Raw genomic sequence first — 17,361 nt, forward strand, 5'->3', positions numbered from 1 at the left:
ATAAAATTGTTACAAATTATCTTTTAAGTGAGATGAAATACAACAACTTCAGGCTCAAAATACACACAGCTTATTTTTATTTTGGAAAATTTCAATACCCACTAATTTTATTTGGAATATAAAAATCACCGTGTCGATATAATGTATGTATGATAAAAAAAAAAGACATATCTGCATTATATCCACATATATCCACCCAGCCCCTTAGGAAACTAGTAAATAGCACATAATATGCGGGGCACCGGAGGGCCCAGAGACTCAAGGACAGTGGACCCCACGGGCAGGGTTGCTCCCTCCTCACAGCTCCCGGAGTGACCTTATCATGACCTCAGCCTCAGCCAGGTCCCTGGACCACAGGTGAGATGTGCCCACCATACCTTGCCGCATGATCCTGTCCCTCTGGTCAAGCAGGCGGTATTTCTCCTCAGAAGTCTCAGCCACGGTACCTATCAGGGTGCTAAGGGATGATACACATGGCCCAAGACCCTCAGAGCCCTCAGAGCCCGAGTCAAAAGGGTCTCCTTCAAACTGATGGGTCTTTAGAAGACTTGGCTTCTTCACTGGAGAGCTACAAAGAAAAGTGACACATCAAGGGCTTGGCATCCGTCAGGTGCTTCCATCACTTCCACTTCTGAAGACGTTCTGCTCCTCCAAAACTGGAAAACTACAAGCACTGACTTGAGACAAGCCTTGACGATGCTAGTGAGCACAAAGGTGTTACTCCCGTCATTCACTACAGTTTTAAAATTTTGAGGGGTGCCTGGGTGGCTCAGTGGTTGACCGTCTGCCTTCGGCCCAGGGCGTGCGTGATCCTGGGGTCCTGGGATCGAGTCCCGCATCGGGCTCCCTGCATGGGGCCTCTTCTCCCTCTGCCTGTGTCTCTGCCTCTCTCTCTCTCTGTGTCTCTTGTGAATACATAAAATCTTAAAAAAAAAAATTTGTTGTTGAAATATTCTACACTTTATAAAATAAGATGAGCCCATTTAAAGAGCTAAAATGAGTATCTGTAGATTTCTATCTCAAAAAAATGAAATTCAGCTTGTGATTAAAAAAATAAAAGCCCAGGACGCCTGGGTGGCCGAGCGCCTTTGGCTCAGGTCGTGACCCCAGGGTCCCGGGATTGAGTCCCGCATTGGGCTCCCCACAGGCAGCCTGCTTCTCCCTCTGCCCGTGTCTCTTCTTCTCTCTGGGTGTCTCTATGAATAAATAAATTAAATCCTAAAAATAAATTAAATTTTAAAAGTAAAAACCCATGAGGAAATCGCATGCCTATGTTTCCATACTCCATACACCACTTCACAGGTAGAAGGATGTAGCAAATAGAAATGGGCGATGTCTCCGAGTGTCCCCCTTTTTTTTTTTTTTTTTAATTTTTATTTATTTATGATAGTCACACACACAGAGAGAGAGAGGCAGAGACATAGGCAGAGGGAGAAGCAGGCTCCATGCACTGGGAGCCCGACATGGGATTCGATCCCGGGTCTCCAGGATCGCGCCCTGGGCCAAAGACAGGCGCTAAACCGCTGCGCCACCCAGGGATCCCGAGTGTCCCCTTTTTCTAACTGGCTTTCAACACTCGGTGAACTCAAGTGTTAAAGAAGATGTGACTGGCTGAGTGGGAAAGGGAAAAGCAAAGGCAAACCAGCAACTAAACTAACTGTGAAGTGAAAGTTGAGGAAACAATCCACTGACCAAAATATGTGAAGGATCAAACAGAAGCAGACTGTGAGGAGGAGGCGGGGTGATGTGGGAAGAGGGCCGGGGTGCTCTGGGAGCTGATTTCCACTGGGGTGGGGAGGCCGTGTGAAGCACACACCATGTGCCACTCCCACCTGAGGGCTGGACCCCCGGCTCCCCAGCCAACACGCAGCTGAGGGAGACCACCTCACCGTGACAAGCGAGACCTACGGAAAATCATACTGGGAACAGCTACGAGGACCTATTAGGGACACTTGGTTATACGGCCTGTTGGACTCTCAAGGGAGAAAGTTGCTTCTTCCACAGACACTTCAGGTGCAAGTACAAGCACATGGGACATGGGCCCGAGGGGGCGAGCAAGGCCCCAGGGGCTGTGCCCAGCCATCTCCCCCTTGCCCTTCCACCATGTCCTCCTCTCCCTCTCCCTCTCCCAGTCCCCATGCTCAGGTGTCAGCGTATCACCCACTGCCCTGCCATGACCGTCACCGGGTGTACAGAAGTCGAAGAACCCACAGGAAGGACCGGCCGTACCTTTTATTCAGGAGGGTGCCGGCTGCGGCCCTCACCACAGGCTTGCCAAGGGGAGAGTGCTGAAAGGGTGTGTCCTCAGGGCCATGACTGGCTTCCGCGTCACCTGGCTTCTTCTCCTTCAGGGAAAACGGCTTCTTGTTGGGACCTGAGGACATAAGAGCACAGAGCTCACAAACCACAAATCACTTGATGCTGGACTTTTTTTTTTTACTGTGTTTGAAAAAGTAATGTCCTAGGACACCTGGGTGGCTCTGGGTGGTTTAGCGCCTGCCTATGGCCCAGAGTGTGATCCTGGGGTCCCAGGATCGAGTCCCGCATCGGGCTCCCTGCATGGGGACTGCTTCTCTCTCTGCCTGTGTCTCGGCCTCTGTCTCTCTCTCTCTCTCATGAGTAAATAAATAAAATCTTTAAAAAAAAAAAAAAAAAAGAAAAGAAAAAGTAACATCCTTTGAATTGTTATAGGAGGTTCCAGAGGAGCCTCAGAAACACTTGGGAGACACAGGGCGCACTGACAATCACCCCCCACCCCCACCCTGTGGCACTGGTGAGAGCTTGGGGGGCAGGGCTCACACACACACACAGCACTGGAGACCATACCAAGAATAACCACAAACTCACTTATTTTCTTCTTGTGCCAAAAGATAGCCATGTCTTTATGCAAGCCTTTCCCCTTCTTCCTGGCCAGGGCTGCAGACGCCTGGAAGAGTCCACAACACAATGTATGAGGCCATCAGGACACCCAAGGAAAGGGGATTAAAACCTCAAATGCGGCTGCACAATGGAGCGAGGCCTTCACCGGCCGTGTTCTGACCATCCAGTCCACCTCCAGACACGGCAGCCACAGTCCTGGCCTCCCTTACCCACCTCCCAGGCGTGGACTCACTCTTCTCCCGTTTCAAAGTAATAAATTTACTGGGACGGAATCCAAAGCATGGCCTTGTTGGCAGCTGGTAAGAGGACTCTCCCCATCGGATTACACATACAGTAACAGAAAGATTGCCAAGTCACACTTGAAGACAAAAAGAAGAAAATGATACACACGGGATACAACTTATCACAAAGCCAACTACATATGTACCTATCCACATACCTATGCAAATCTCCAGAAAAATACACACTGCGCTAGCTAACGGGTGTTTGCTCCTGGGTAACAGGAGAGATGAGAGTAATCAGGGGACCTCAGCATCGTACCGATCAATGAACTGCTTATGATGACAATGTTCTTATATATCACATAAATATTTTTTAGGATTCAGCTAGAAACATAAATACATCGCAAGAGCCAAATAACTTAAAACAAAAACAAAAACAAAGAACAATGCATATGACCCAGCAATTCCACTCCTAGGTACCTACCCAACAGAACTAAAAGCAGGGTCTTAAGGAAACATTTGCCACTGTGTTTATAGCAGCATTATTCAAAATAGCCAAAAAGTAGAAACAACTTCTGTCCATCAATAGGTTAATAAAGAAAATGTAATACATCGAAATATGATTCTACTCAACAGAGTATTACTCAGCCATAACAGGAATGAGGTACAATCACATAGACAAACACTAAAAACATGATGCTGACCGAAATAAGCAGGACAAATACTACAGGATTCCACTTAATTTCTAGAATAGGCAAATTCATAGATAGAAATTAGATTAGTGGTCACCAAGGGCTGAGGGAGGGAGGAAACGGAAATATTGCTTAGCAGTTAGAGCTTTTCTTTGGGATGACGAAAAAGTTCTGGAAATAGGAGTGATGTCTGTACAACATTGTGAATGTAATTAATGTCATGAATTGGGGAAAAGAAAAACAAGAGAGAGGAATAAACGTCAAAAGCCCTAAAGCTATGCGTGTATTTTGGCACAGACCTTCCTTCTACTCTCAGGAATTTAATCAAACAAAGGATATAAGCCAATCAGAAATACATGCACAAAATGTCCACACATAGAAAACTGGCCAAGTAGGTAAACAGCATACAGTGCCATGCAGCATTTAACAATCCTTTCCTAATCTAGGTTATTTACTGAGTTCAGAAAATACTCAAGATTGCTACCCAGAAAGGTTACCAGACAGCACTGCAGTGTGATCTCATTTGTGTAAAGACATGACTACACATCTGTGAAGATATTAACCAAAATATGCATAGTTGGTATCTAACACAATAGACTCATCGATGATTTTGCGCTTCCTCCCATAGACTTTGTTTTTTTTTTTTCTCCTACGTTAACAGGCTACACTTTCATCATTTAAAAAAATGTATGAAGACATGCTTTCTGCTTTACTGATTCCTCACATGATTTTTCCCCGACAAGAATATTTAGAAAAACAATAAAGATATAAAAGTACATAATGTGAATGGTTATGCACACACCCTATACGCTCACACCCTACTGCCAACGTGTCAGGCATGCATGTGTTTATGTCAAGCTATAAACCCAACAAATAACATCAGTGATCTCTAGAGAATGGGATTACTAGGGGAGTCTACATTTTCTGTACTGTTTGAATGTTTACAGTGATAGTGCACTATGACCAAATAAAACAAAACTCAATTTAGAAAAAGTGCTGTGTGATTACACAGCCACTCCCACGCATTTCAGAGGAATCTGCCTCAGGGAAGCACTCGCCCAGCATTTCTAGAGGGCTGCATGCGGTAGGGACTGCATGCTTACATGAATAACTCCAAGTTATGAGTGCTATTCTAACCTCTCCAAGAATAAAATATTCGAGTGCTTGCCCAAATTCTAGCACATGACCCACAGATTAAAAAGCAGGTTTTAAAGTGACAAAGTTCAAACTTTTTTTCACTCACGTTAAATTTCTTGGAAATACTCACATGATCAAAAAAATACACCACTGCAAGCTTTTTGCTGCGCCTGGTATAGATACGCTGCACTTTAGCAATTTTACCAAAGTGGTTCTCCAGGATGGTTCTGTCATTGAGACAGTCAGGGATGTTCTTACACTGGATCGCTGTGATTTCAGCCGGAGACAAACCCCCAAGACTGTCTGTGCTCTCGCTTCTTTTACTTTGACGTCCAGGCGTTCCTCTTAGAGAATCTAGGGGACAGAGAGGCAGCACAGAAGTGTATCAGATGGGCCACTAGGTGGCTCCGCTGGATCCAGTCGGGATCTCAGGGTGGTGAGCTAGAGCCCCGCATCAGGCCCTGAATCAGGCTCTGAGCTCAGCGGGGAGCTGGAACCTCCTTGAGATTGTCTCCCTCCCCTTCTAACACCCCCCCCCACCCTGGTCTTGTGCCCTCTCAAAAATAAATAAATAAATAAATAAATAAATCCTTTTAGAAAATGTATCAGATGTGAAATTTCAACGTTTGTCTATTTATTTACTTATTTTTAAGTAATCTCCACATCCAACATGGGGCTCAAATCCATGACCCTGAGATCAAGAGCCGCACACGCTCTTCCCACCGAGCCAACCAGTCGCCTCTCAGATACATGTCAAGTGGGAGGCACCATGTATGTAAGACATGCTCTTGGTCTGTTAGGATTCCCAGTGTTTACAGAAAATTTACCAGAAACAACAAACTAAGACCCAGGGAAATTTACCAAGCACCTGCCAGGGTTTACTGGATGGTGCACGTATTTAAATCTCACCTTCTTTTTTATCTCTACTTTCAGTTTCTTCCTCTTTATTCACACCTGGGAGCCGGGAGGGTGCCAAGACAGACGGACTCCCTCCTGGGATGGTCACGTGGTCATTTTCCCCAGACTCGACACAGCCAATGTCCTTTTTAGATTCTTTGCTGCCCAGACGACCTGCTTCTTTATTGCTTTTGAAGACATCCTGTATGGTTCGACCAAACAAGGTGCCTCCCCGGGGCCGATTGAGGCGGACGGGCCGTTTGTCTGGAGGGTGGTCGCCCCTCGACAGGGCGTCCAAGTCTTCTGCCGCATCGTGGCCATGTCTCCTTGGGGAGCGATCCTGCTCCTCCTTCCTTTTCAGGCCCTTCATGAGGCTGGAATGAGGGTCCGTTTGGGAAACCCGTTCTTCACATCCCTGTCTTACGCCCGTTTTGCTAGCTGGGAACGCTTCAGCCAGAGGCCCTGGGGAGATGGGGAAGCTACTGAAGCTACTGTTAGAAGCGCCGCCAAACAGGGCCTTAGGGCCCCTCTTCTCTTCCTCCACATTTTGGCTCGACAAAGCGGAGGTAAAGGCAGACGATGAATTATTACTGTTGACTGGTTTTGAAAAAGTAAAGTTTGAATTGGCAGCTGAACTGCTTGTCACCTGAGGAAAAGAAAACGGAGCCAGCCCCCCAGGCCCACTACTAATTGGGTGAGAAAACGTGAAAAACCCAGAAGTAATTGGGTTCTGAGTTTTCTCTGGCTCAGATTCAGCCCCAAATATCGGTCTGAACACAGAATTCTCCAGAGGTTTAAAGCTAAACTCTGTTTTCCCAAACCCAGAGCTTGCTGTTTCTCCAGTCTCCGGTCCAAACGCAGAAGTACTCGGGAAAGCCCCAAAACTGGGGGACTTGAAACTGAATCCTGGGTTTGCAGGCGCACTTGCACTTGCAGACGCCGCCGCAGCCACAAAAGCCGGAGCGTGTTCAAGGCCAGGGAAGAGTCCGACGGTCGAGGTCTGGGAGAATCCTAAGGGCTGCGCCGAAGCCGAATGGCTTCCTCCAGAGGCCGCCGGGAAGCTGGACACCTGGGAAAACCCCGCGGTCTTCCCCGGCAACGCACTGTTTTGTCCAAACGGAGAAGGCTGACCGAACCGAAAGGGCGGCTTGGCCTGAAACGTTCCCACGGAGGTGCTGCTGGACGCCGGGAAGGCCCCGGCTGCGGCTGCGGCTGCGGCTGCGGCTGCGGCTGCGGCGCGCTGAAGGGATTCGTCGGGTTCATCTTGGCCCGCTCGCCGTTCCCTGGCGCCTTCCCCGGGGGGGGGGGGAGGGGGGGGGCCGCCGCACGTCACCGCCGCTCCACGTCACCCGCCGCCGCACGTCCACCCCGCCGCTCCACGTCCACCCGCCGCTCCACGTCACCGCGTCGCCCACCAGGACCTGCGAGCGAGCTCCGGAAACTGAAGTCGGACAAACCGAAGGGGCAGGGGTCAGTTTCTGAGCAACATGGGGGGCGGGGGTGGAAAGAACAAATGGCTTCGCTACCGGCCTTCAAGGCGCCCCCGCAGACGAGGAAACCTTTGCGATCGCTCCGCGGGGCTGGTCCGGGCTCCCCGCGAGGCCAGGGGCGCAGCTGCCCTCAGACGGCCGCCCGCAGCCAGAGCCCCGCCGGGGCTTGGACGGGGACGGGGACGGGACGGGACGGGACGGGGACGGGACGGGACGGGACGGGACGGGACGGGACGGGGACGGGACGGGGACGGGCGCTCCTACTCGCCGGCCTCACTCCTCCCAGCTCTCTCCGCGGGGCGCTCTCCCCGCCCCTCCCAGGCCGCCCCGGTCAGCCCCGGAGCGAGCACAAACACTCACACACTCGCGGGGCGCCCCCCCCGGAGCTCACACTCACACTCGCGGGGCGCCCCCCCCCGGAGCTCACACTCACACTCGCGGGGCGCCCCCCCCGGAGCTCACACTCACACTCGCGGGGCGCCCCCCCCCGGAGCTCACACTCACACTCGCGGGGCGCCCCCCCCGGAGCTCACACTCACACTCGCGGGGCGCCCCCCCCCGGAGCTCACACTCACACTCGCGGGGCGCCCCCCCCGGAGCTCACACTCACACTCGCGGGGCGCCCCCCCCCGGAGCTCACACTCACACTCGCGGGGCGCCCCCCCCGGAGCTCACACTCACACTCGCGGGGCGCCCCCCCCGGAGCTCACACTCACACTCGCGGGGCGCCCCCCCCCGGAGCTCACACTCACACTCGCGGGGCGCCCCCCCCCGGAGCTCACACTCACACTCGCGGGGCGCCCCCCCCCGGAGCTCACACTCACACTCGCGGGGCGCCCCCCCCGGAGCTCACACTCACACTCGCGGGGCGCCCCCCCCCGGAGCTCACACTCACACTCGCGGGGCGCCCCCCCCGGAGCTCACACTCACACTCGCGGGGCGCCCCCCCCCGGAGCTCACACTCACACTCGCGGGGCGCCCCCCCCCGGAGCTCACACTCACACTCGCGGGGCGCCCCCCCCCCGGAGCTCACACTCACACTCGCGGGGCGCCCCCCCCGGAGCTCACACTCACACTCGCGGGGCGCCCCCCCCGGAGCTCACACTCACACACTCACGCACCCCCGTACCTCCGAGGCCCCCCGACGAGGCCCGAGGCCCGCCGCGGCCCGCAGAGACGCCGCCGACCAGGGAAGGGCGGGGCCGACGCCGCGGACCACGGGGGCGGGCGGGCGGGGGGGAGCTGCCTCCGCCGGGGCTCACCGTGCGGCTCCGAAACCCCGAGACCCGCCGCCGCCGCCGCCCCGGGGCGCCCTCCGCGCCGGCGGGAGCCACAGACCGCACCCCGCGGCCTCCGGAGCCGGCCCTCCTCGGCGCGCCCGGGCACACAGACGCGGCGGACCAACTTCCGGTCCGCGCGCGCAGCTCCGCGCCCCCCGCGCCCCGCCGCACTCGGGTTCCGCTCGCTGCCGGACGGCGCCGGGGACTTCCGGTGCGCGGGGTCCGGGCGGGGCCGTCGCTTCGGGCCGGTACGTGAGCCGCCGGCTTCCGGGCTCCGGGGAGGCGCGGGGAGGGGTGCGGCTCGTTCCCCCGGGGCTGCCCGAGCCTCGGACGGCGGCCCGGACCCCGCGGGGCCCACGGCGCTCGGCCCGACCCCTCCCCGCTCCCCTCCCGCCCCCCTCACCCCTCCCGTCCTCCCCGCTCAGCCCTCCCCACTCACCCCGCGGCACCCCTCCCCGCTCCCCTCCCCTCCCATCCTCACCCCTCCCGTCCTCAGCCCTCAGCCCTCCCCCCTCCCGTCCTCCCCTCCCGCCCCCCTCCCCGCTCCCCTCCCGCCCCCCTCACCTCTCTCTTCCTCACCCCTAACCCCCCTCCTCCCCCTCCCCCCGCGGCACCCCTCCCCGCTCCCCTCCCGCCCCCCTCACCCCTCCCGTCCTCCCCGCTCAGCCCTCCCCACTCATCCCGCGGCACCCCTCCCCGCTCCCCTCCCCTCCCATCCTCACCCCTCCGGTCCTCACCCCTCAGCCCTCCCCCCACACCCAGCGGCACCCCTCCCCGCTCCCCTCCCGCCCCCCTCACCTCTCTCTTCCTCACCCCTAACCCCCCTCCTCCCCCTCCCCCCGCGGCACCCCTCCCCGCTCCCCTCCCCTCCTCACCCCTCCCGTCCTCACCCCTCAGCCCTCCCCCCTCACCCCGCGGCACCCCTCCCCGCTCCCCTCCTGCACCCTCACCCCTCCCTGCTCTCCTCCCGCCCCCCTTCAGCGCCCCTCCCCCACCTCACCTCACAGCCTCCCCTTCTTCCTTCACATCCTTGCTCCGCAGGTCCTCACTGCAGGCTCCTACCTGACTCGATCCCGTCCTCGCTGCAGGCTCCTACCTGACTCGATCCCGTCCTCACCACAGGTCCTCACTGCAGGCTCCTACATGACTCGATCCCGTCCTCACTGCAGGCTCCTACCTGACTCTATCCCGTCCTCACCGCAGGCTCCTACCTGACTCAATCCCGTCCTCACTGCAGGCTCCTACCCTGACTTGATTCCATTCTCCTTGCAGGCTCCTACCCTGATCCGGTCCGTCCTCACTGCAGGCTTCCGTCTTCCCTGCAGGCTCCCACCCTGATCCAGTCCATCCTTACTGCAGGCTCCTACCTGACTTGATCCCATCCTCCCTGCAGGCTCCTACCTGACTCGATCCCATCCTCCCTGCAGGCTCCTACCTGACTCTCCGTGACTTGACGACTGTCCCCCACGCCCTCATCCTCGTGTCTCCACGGCGGTACATGCCACCCCCCTGGGGACCCCCCACAACATCCCACTGACCGCCGGCCCCGAGCACCCCGCGGCTTGGCCATGAGCCTGGTGCTCCGCGTCCCGCAGCGGGCTGTCCCCGTCCGGAGGGCGCCGCTCCGCTCCCGGGTGGAGCTGCTGAGGGCCGTGCTGGGCGTGCGGGACTTCGACCTGGGCCTGCTGTGCGTGGACAACGAGGGCATGCAGCGCCTCAACAGGGCCTACCGCGGGGACGACCGCCCCACCGACGTGCTCTCCTTTCCGTTTCACGAGGTAAGCGTGTCCCGCTCAGGCCCCTGCCTCCGGCCATCAGCCTCTGCATTTTTCCTTAAGATTTTCTACTTATTTTAAGTCCTCGCTACACCCAGCGTGGGCTCGAACCCTCAACCCCAGCTCAAGAGCCCCGCCTGGCTCCCGGCGCCGGCGCCCCTGCTTCCTGAATCCCAAGTACGACTCGGTACCGGGTACCAAATATGTGCGGGTGAAGCTTTTACCTAACTCTGGATCTTTTCACTGAAAATGGAAGATAACACTGAAAAAGTGGTTTCAACAGACCTAAGAGCGATTAGGCCACGATGTGCACGCCGCCCGCAGCGGTCAGGGCCTCCCACGCGTGACAGCAGAGGCGAGACTCGGAAGGCCGGGCCGCAGCGTGTGGCGCCAGGCGGGAGGGGAGCTGCTGGAGCACAAGCAGCTGGGACGGTCGCTTGGCATTTCTTCCTTGCAGGAGACACGTTAACACCCTAAGCATCTGTCCACGCGCCGCGCTTCGTGTGAACAGGCCTCAGGGGAAGGCGCTGGTGGTTTCTCGGGTTTATGTGGGAAAACGTGGAAGACTGTTCGGGACTAAAACAGAAGGAACAGATAGAAGATTGTACCGATGTGGGGCAGCATGACTTGCTGGAGAAGGGCAGGGGACAGCAGCCCGGTGGGGTCGGTCGCCCGTAAACGGGCTCTGCTGTGGGTGCCCCCCCGCCCCCCGCACCCCTGGGCGGTGTGTCCCGGAATAGGACGTGCAGGCCCGTCATCACGTCAGCCCCAAGGACGTCGTCTTCCAATTGGGGTTTCCTCATTCGCAGAACGTGAAAGCAGGCGAGCTTCCCCGGCCTCGTTCCCGAGATGACTACAACTTGGGCGACATCGTCCTGGGAGTGGAGTACGTCTTCCAGCGGTGCCGAGGACACGCGGACTACTATGACGCCCTGACGGTGAGCGTGGCCGGCCGCCGCCCGGAAGCCCGGCTCCTGCAGGAGGGAGGCCCGCGGCGGGTGGCGGGGACCCTCTCTCTCCCCCAGGCCCGGGCCGCTCGCCCCCTGCAGGCCGGAAACGGGCCAGAGGGAGTCAGCAAGCCCTGTCCGCGACCTCAGAGCTGCGGAGTGGACGCCTTCCCTGAACCGTAGCCTCCGGGACCTTGGGACTGGCCTCTCCTCCCCTTGACCTGAAAGAAAAGGCGGGGGGGGGGGGGGGGTTCCGAAAGCCACCGTGTCTTACCTTCCCTGCGGGTTCTACGGCGGGCTTTCTTCTCGAGAGGGGCCAGAGCCCTGGTGGAGAAAGGGCTGCTCAGCGTAGGCTCTGCTCCAGGGTCGCTGTGGGTGGCCGCTGTGTGCCCCTGTGGGGCCACCGTGCATATCGACTCCGTCCTGCACCCCCACCCGCACCCACCTCCCCGGAGGCTGTTACCTGCTGCGGAGGGTGAGCCCACCACCCCTGGGACCCTCATCCCCCAGAACAGGGCCAGGCCCCTCTCCTCCTGGCCCCCAGCTGCACACAGACACCTGCTCACATCCCTGGGTACCCTCCACCTACCCTGGGGTCCTACTGCACGCCAGGCGTGGGCTGACTTCTCCCTGCCTTCCCCCGCCCCTCCCCCCCAGCTCAGGGCTTGGTCTGACCAGTCCCTGAAACAGCTGTTTCGTTGTTCCGACAGGTGACTGCCGCCCACGGGCTCTGTCACCTGCTGGGCTTCACACACAGCACAGAGGCCGAGTGGCGAAAGGTAGGCGCGGCCCTCCAGCAGCACGGGGCCCCAGGAGAAGACAGTGTTTGTCCAGAACGTTGGGCTCTGCAAGCGCTACTGTGTTACTCGTTAGCTGTAAAAAGTCTGAGCAGGGAGGCTGGTGTTTATCAGGTGGGACCAAGGTCAGAACATGCAGGCTCAGACGGGCTCTGGGCTCCGGCCACTGGGGGTCCTCGTGCCACAGCCTGGGACACGGGCTCTGGGAGGGGCCTCCCCCAGGGGCACCCGGGTCCGGCCGCTGGGGGGCCACAGTGGGTTTCCACTCCTCTTTCAGATGTACCAGAAGGAGAAGCAGGTCCTTGAGGAGCTGAGCCGGCTCACGGGGACCAGGCTCCAGCCCCTGAGCCGGGGCCTCTTCTGATGGTGCTGGAGGCCTGGCACCCAGGTGGCACCTGAGGGACTCTGCAGGTCACAGGAACAACACGTGGAAGACAGATGGACCCTCCCCTTTGAGCCTGAGGACCAGAGACTCCAGCAAACTGAGGCCCTGCTGGTCACTGCTGGCCCGTGGGGCTGCAGAAGTTACACACGCTCTGAGCCAAAATTGCATAAGTGGAACCTTTTTCTGAAAGTATAAGAGAAGCTTCCATTCGTTCCTCATTCTTCACAGGAACCGCATCCGTTACTGAAGGGGGTGCAGCCCCTGCTCGGGAGCCTGCGTCAGTCCCCTTCCCCAGGACACCGCTGAGGCCCGAGCTCTCATGCCCCAGATCCCCGCCCACCCGCTGAGCTGTGTCTCCCGGCTCCAGGAGGTGCCCTGAGCTCCTACTGCCACGTCCCACAGCCTCTTTCTGTCGGTATTTCCTGTCTTAGCCTCTGAAACTGAAATAAACACAGGGGACGTCACAGCCTATGCAAGCTGTGCTGGGCCCAGGGCATCACGGGAGCAGGCCGTGGAGGCACACCAGGCCAACTGGGCCCGCACGCCTGGGCCTCCCACGTACCGGTGTCGGCAGCAGCACCACGGGCCCTGCCTGGAGCTCTGGAGAGGGCACGGCAATGACACGCAGCCTCCTGGGGCACCTTTTGGCCCTAAAGCCAGGGATACTACAATTCTGAGAATTGGGCTTCTCCCGTGAAGCCACTTGAAAAGCATGAAAATGCATTTCCCGCCAGACTGGTTGTGTCTCAGCCTGGACTGTCCCTGGGCTCTCAGGGATGCAGATTTGGGCTTGTGGCGCTCCTGAAGCCTCGTGGGCCTGCACACCTGCCCGTTAGTGTCTCAGCCAAGACCGAAGGTGACCCCACAAAGCTCTTGCCTCTGCCGTTCTTTGTAAGAGGCCGAAGTGGGGATGCCTGGGTGGCTCAGTGGTTGAGCGTCTGCCTTCGGCCCAGGACGTGACCCCAGAATTCTGGGATCGAGGCCCACGTCAGGCTCCCTGCATGGAGCCTGCTTCTCCCTCTGCCTGGGTCTCTGCCTCTCTCTGTGTGTTTCTCATGAATAAAGAAAATTAAAAAAAAAAAAAAAGGGATCCCTGGGTGGCGCAGCGGTTTGGCACCTGCCTTTGGCCCAGGGCGCGATCCTGGAGACCCGGGATCGAATCCCACATCGGGCTCCCGGTGCATGGAGCCTGCTTCTCCCTCTGCCTGTGTCTCTGCCTCTCTCTCTCTCTCTCTGTGACTATCATAAATAAAATTAAAAAAAAAAAAAAGGCCGAAGGGGTCCCGAAACCTGCCACTCCTGCCAGCCGGAATGTCGGACATCCCGTGCTTCGTGGTCACATCAGGGGGTGTCCCGCTCTATCAGGCGATGCCCAGTGCTTCCACAGGACCCAGTCACTGTCCCCCCGCAGCCCACTCTGACCCTGGGGCCCAGGGCCCAGCCTCCACGCAGCCCGTCCCCCCCTTGGTCATGCATGTGCTAAAGCTGTCCTGCAGTCCTCGTCACCGGTGACCCTGTTCGTTGGCGTCCCGTCCACCGTAGCTGCTCACGTCTTGCGCTCATTTTCCTTTTCCGAGGATTTATTTGGTGGGGGAGGAGCAGGAGGGAGAGAGAGAGAGACTCCCAAGCAGATTCCCCACGGAGCAAGAGGCCCGACGACCAGGGACTCGATTTCCTGACCCCGAGGTCGTGGCCTGAGCCCGAATCAGGAGCTGGCCAGTGAGCCAGCTGAGCCACCCAAGGCTCCTTGTGGAGCACCTTGTGCTCATTTTTCTATTGTTTTTTTTTTTTTTCCATGGATTCGGAGGGGTTTACATCCTTGAAGGCCGCAGGGCGTGTGAGCCGCGCCCTGACCTGCGTGGCAGCAGCTCTCCCTGGCTGTGTGCTTCTCACGCCCGCCCCCCCAGGCCACCCACCTGGGCTCCGCGAGCAGCGGCGCCCCCTCCTGCTGGGGCCCCTGGGTTGCCCAGGCCCGTGCCAGGGCGCCCCGCAAGGCCCGATCCCACGGAGCCCGGAGACCTGGTGGGCGCTCGTCCTTGCGGCCGGGTGCCCCCCCCTACCCGAGGGCACCCAAGCGCTGTGCTCCGCCTCCCACCCCTGCCCCTTCTCACCCACTTGCACGCCCGCTTCACGCTGCCGGGGCTCTGAGCCACTCGGACCACCTAGTGGGACCCGGGGAGGGGGCGCGGAAGCCCTGCCCCTGGACCTGTGGGGGCAGCTGCCAGGGCCTGGCCTGACAGTGTCCAACTAGCTGGACCGCAGATGGCGGCTGTCGTCGGAGTTAGTGACTGGCAGCATTAGACGGTCCTGCGGGTGAAGACCCGGGCTTGCCTGCCTCCGGACGCGGACAGAATGGAGGCTTCCCGTGTGTTGGGCCACGAGGGACCGCCCGCCTCTGTCAGGGGGCTTCTTGGTGTTAATCAAAGTTACGTTGTGAACTTACAAAATAAACCGTGTTAGAAAATGTCAACGTGAAAATAAGCGGAGTCAGACCTTGCATTGCACTTCGCAGGAGACGCTGGTGCCAGGCGGCCCATGGGGACACCTACTGCCGTCCTGCGGGGGCTCCCAGGGCTCGTGGGCTGCACCTGCGTGGTGCCCGCTTAGCCACCGCTGCCGTCTGCTCCCGGGGGGCCGGAGCTGAGCGAGGGGCGCTCCAGCTGGCGTGGGACTCGGGGCGCGAGAGCTTACCCCAAGAGTGCTCGTGAAAACATGTGTAGCACTTAAAAATGACATTTTTTAAAAAAGATTTTATTGATTTATTCATGAGACACAGAGAGAGAGAGAGAGAGAGAGAGAGAGAGAGAGAGAGAGGTAGAGACACAGGCAGAGGGAGAAGTAGGCTCCATGCAGGGAGCCCGATGCGGGTCTTGATCTTGGGACCCTGGGTCACACCCTGGGCCGAAGGCGCTAAACCGCTGAGCCGCCCAGGGATCCCCTTAAAAATGACATTTATGTGAAAATTAAAACAGCAAGGGATGGGGCACCCGAGGCTCAGGGCGTGACCCCGGGGCCCTGGGATGGACCCCGCATCAGCCTCCCCGTGGAGAGCCTGCTTCTCCCTCTGCCCCCATAAATAAATAATTTTATTTTTATTTTTTTTTAATTTTTTTTATTTATTTATGACAGTCACACAGAGAGAGAGAAAGAGGCAGAGACACAGGCAGAGGGAGAAGCAGGCTCCATGCACCGGGAGCCCGACGTGGGATTCGATCCCGGGTCTCCAGGATCGCGCCTGGGCCAAAGGCAGGCGCCAAACCGCTGCACCACCCAGGGATCCCCAATAAATAATTTTTAAAAACAGAGGAAAAGTGAAGAGAGTGCAGGCGAGGTTCAGGTCAGGACCCCGCAGCCCCAGGGAGGCAAACATGCAGAGGTGCCTGGCCGTGGCCCCACGGGCTCCCCCGGGGGAGGCAGCAGCCGGGCACCCTCACGCTCCCGCTCCGCCGAGCCTGCTCCCCCGCAGGAAGGTTTGCTCCGTGGATCCTTTCTCTCGGGGCCCCTGGGCCACCTCTCCCGACGAGACCCCGGGCCCATCCGGCGACTTCGGGGCCTCGGCGACCACACCCGAGGGGCCTCAGGGACCCCGCTTACCAGAGTCCTTGCACCCAGGCCCACGGGCCGGCCGCCTGGGTGGGCAGCGCGCCGTCAGAGGCGGGCCTAGGGGAGCCGGGAGGCCCAGGTGCCGTCATCGCCCTGCCTGCCTGCAGACACCGCGACAGCCCCGCTCCTGCCCTGCTGGCCCGACGCCCAGGCCCCAGGCGGCCTCCCCAGGGGGTCAGGGCACGGGCCCACCCCGAGCCCTGACTCCCGGGCCCCCCCCCTCCCCTGGAAGGGGGAAGGGCCTTTCCAGACTCCCTGCCACGGCCTAGGCCCCGGGAGACGGGCCACCGCGCCAGCAGCAGGGGCGACAAGGTGCAGCCGGCCCAGGGGTCCCACCGCGCGGACCCGCGAGGCTGGCCTGGACTCACGGGCTGCGGGCCACCGCGGGGCGGGCCAGGGGGTGCAGTGCAGGCAGGAGGCTGGGCGTGGGCTGGAGGGTGGCCAGGAGCGCGGGCCAGGGCGGGCAAGCGGGCAGGGAGCCGGGGGCTGGGGGCGCGTAGTGGTGGTGGTGATGCACGGACGGCGCCCGGGGCCTCTGCAGGAGCGGGAGGCCAGTGAGGCCCGGCACACAGCAGCCCATCGGGCCCTGCTCCCTGGGCGCACCCTGCTGGCCTCACAGGAAACGGGGAGGGATGGGGGGATGGGGAAGGGAGCAGGGGAGAGGGGGTGAGGGAGGGGAGGGAGGGGGCGGAGGGGAAGGACAGAGGGAGGGAGGGACAGACGGAGGGCCTGGCCCAGCCTGGGCCTCTCGGTGGGAGGGGGGCGCCCGGGGCTTCTCGCGCAGACCCCGGGTCAGACACGGAAAGCCGCCCAGGCCTCTGGCTTCCATTTGCGTGGCCCCCTAGGCCGTGCTGCCCACGGAGCCTACCTGCAGGCCGGGGTGCAGGGGGGCGGCCTGGGATGCCCCGGGGGGCGAAAACACGGATGAGGGCAGGGCTCTGAGCATCAGGCTGTGCATGAGGATCTGGTGCAGCTGTGCGTTCTGCATCAGCATCATCTCCACCATGTCTGGAAGGAGAGGTGGGGGCTCCTCGTTCTCCTCCGGCCTCGCGCCCCCGACCGGGACTGGGGGTAGGGGGCTGCGCAGGGCCCTGGGCGCGTCCGAGGCGTGAAGCTTCGGGGCTGGAGGATGTGTGTGGAGGAGGGTGTCCCACTGGCCTCAGTCCTGCGCCCAGAGACACGTCCCCCCACGCTACACGGCCGGGAGGCGAGCACCCTCCAAAACCCCTTGACCTCTGACAGTCCCGCAGATGTAAT

At 59.4% G+C, this 17,361-nt stretch overlaps 3 protein-coding genes across 6 annotated transcripts in view; 1 reads left to right on the forward strand and 2 right to left on the reverse strand.

Moving 5' to 3' along the window:
* MCM3AP (minichromosome maintenance complex component 3 associated protein) overlaps positions 1–10,097 on the reverse strand; it is a 53,009-nt gene extending 42,912 nt beyond the window's left edge. The window contains exons 1-7 of the mRNA XM_055313485.1: positions 10,033–10,097; positions 8,580–8,869; positions 5,840–7,165; positions 5,061–5,284; positions 2,848–2,926; positions 2,230–2,374; positions 378–568 (exon numbers count right to left, since the gene is read on the reverse strand). Of these exons, the coding sequence (XP_055169460.1) occupies positions 378–568; positions 2,230–2,374; positions 2,848–2,926; positions 5,061–5,284; positions 5,840–7,165; positions 8,580–8,869; positions 10,033–10,097 (2,320 nt within the window). The remainder of the gene's footprint in view (positions 1–377; positions 569–2,229; positions 2,375–2,847; positions 2,927–5,060; positions 5,285–5,839; positions 7,166–8,579; positions 8,870–10,032) is intronic.
* On the forward strand, positions 8,762–12,972 carry YBEY (ybeY metalloendoribonuclease). 4 transcript variants are annotated; one of them, XM_055313591.1, is made up of 6 exons: positions 8,762–8,845; positions 10,025–10,375; positions 11,182–11,310; positions 11,684–11,794; positions 12,030–12,098; positions 12,394–12,972. In XM_055313591.1, exons 2-6 carry the CDS (start codon positions 10,166–10,168, stop codon positions 12,478–12,480), a joined length of 606 nt encoding a protein of 201 aa, XP_055169566.1. In that variant the 5' UTR covers positions 8,762–8,845; positions 10,025–10,165; the 3' UTR covers positions 12,481–12,972. The 4 variants fall into 4 exon arrangements, with proteins under 4 accessions (XP_055169566.1, XP_055169565.1, XP_055169567.1 ...); XM_055313590.1 differs by lacking the exon at positions 8,762–8,845 and adding an exon at positions 9,568–9,719 and having other exon boundaries at positions 9,870–10,375; XM_055313592.1 differs by lacking the exon at positions 8,762–8,845 and adding an exon at positions 9,568–9,719.
* A 2,783-nt stretch (positions 12,973–15,755) lies between these two features.
* Positions 15,756–17,074, reverse strand: CUNH21orf58 (chromosome unknown C21orf58 homolog). Its single transcript, XM_055313722.1, has 2 exons — positions 16,973–17,074; positions 15,756–16,639 (listed from the first exon to the last, which is right to left on the reverse strand). Exons 1-2 carry the CDS (start codon positions 17,060–17,062, stop codon positions 16,469–16,471), a joined length of 261 nt encoding a protein of 86 aa, XP_055169697.1. The 5' UTR covers positions 17,063–17,074; the 3' UTR covers positions 15,756–16,468.
* Between the last annotated feature and the right edge of the window lie 287 nt (positions 17,075–17,361).

This window comes from Nyctereutes procyonoides, unplaced genomic scaffold (genome assembly GCF_905146905.1).
Source record: "Nyctereutes procyonoides isolate TBG_1078 unplaced genomic scaffold, NYPRO_anot_genome, whole genome shotgun sequence".
NCBI lineage: Eukaryota > Metazoa > Chordata > Mammalia > Carnivora > Canidae > Nyctereutes > Nyctereutes procyonoides.

What these genes read in the sequence shown, in the direction of transcription:
- YBEY (XM_055313591.1), top strand. Translation starts at nt 10,166, where the DNA reads ATGAGCCTGGTGCTCCGCGTCCCGCAGCGGGCTGTCCCCGTCCGGAGG. An exon ending in TCTCCTTTCCGTTTCACGAG is followed by an intron (nt 10,376 to 11,181) that starts GTAAGCGTGTCC and finishes CCTCATTCGCAG; the next exon opens with AACGTGAAAGCAGGCGAGCT. An exon ending in CAGAGGCCGAGTGGCGAAAG is followed by an intron (nt 12,099 to 12,393) that starts GTAGGCGCGGCC and finishes CTCCTCTTTCAG; the next exon opens with ATGTACCAGAAGGAGAAGCA.
- CUNH21orf58 (XM_055313722.1), bottom strand. Translation starts at nt 17,062, where the DNA reads ATGCACAGCCTGATGCTCAGAGCCCTGCCCTCATCCGTGTTTTCGCCC. An exon ending in CCCTGCACCCCGGCCTGCAG is followed by an intron (nt 16,640 to 16,972) that starts GTAGGCTCCGTG and finishes CCGCTCCTGCAG; the next exon opens with AGGCCCCGGGCGCCGTCCGT.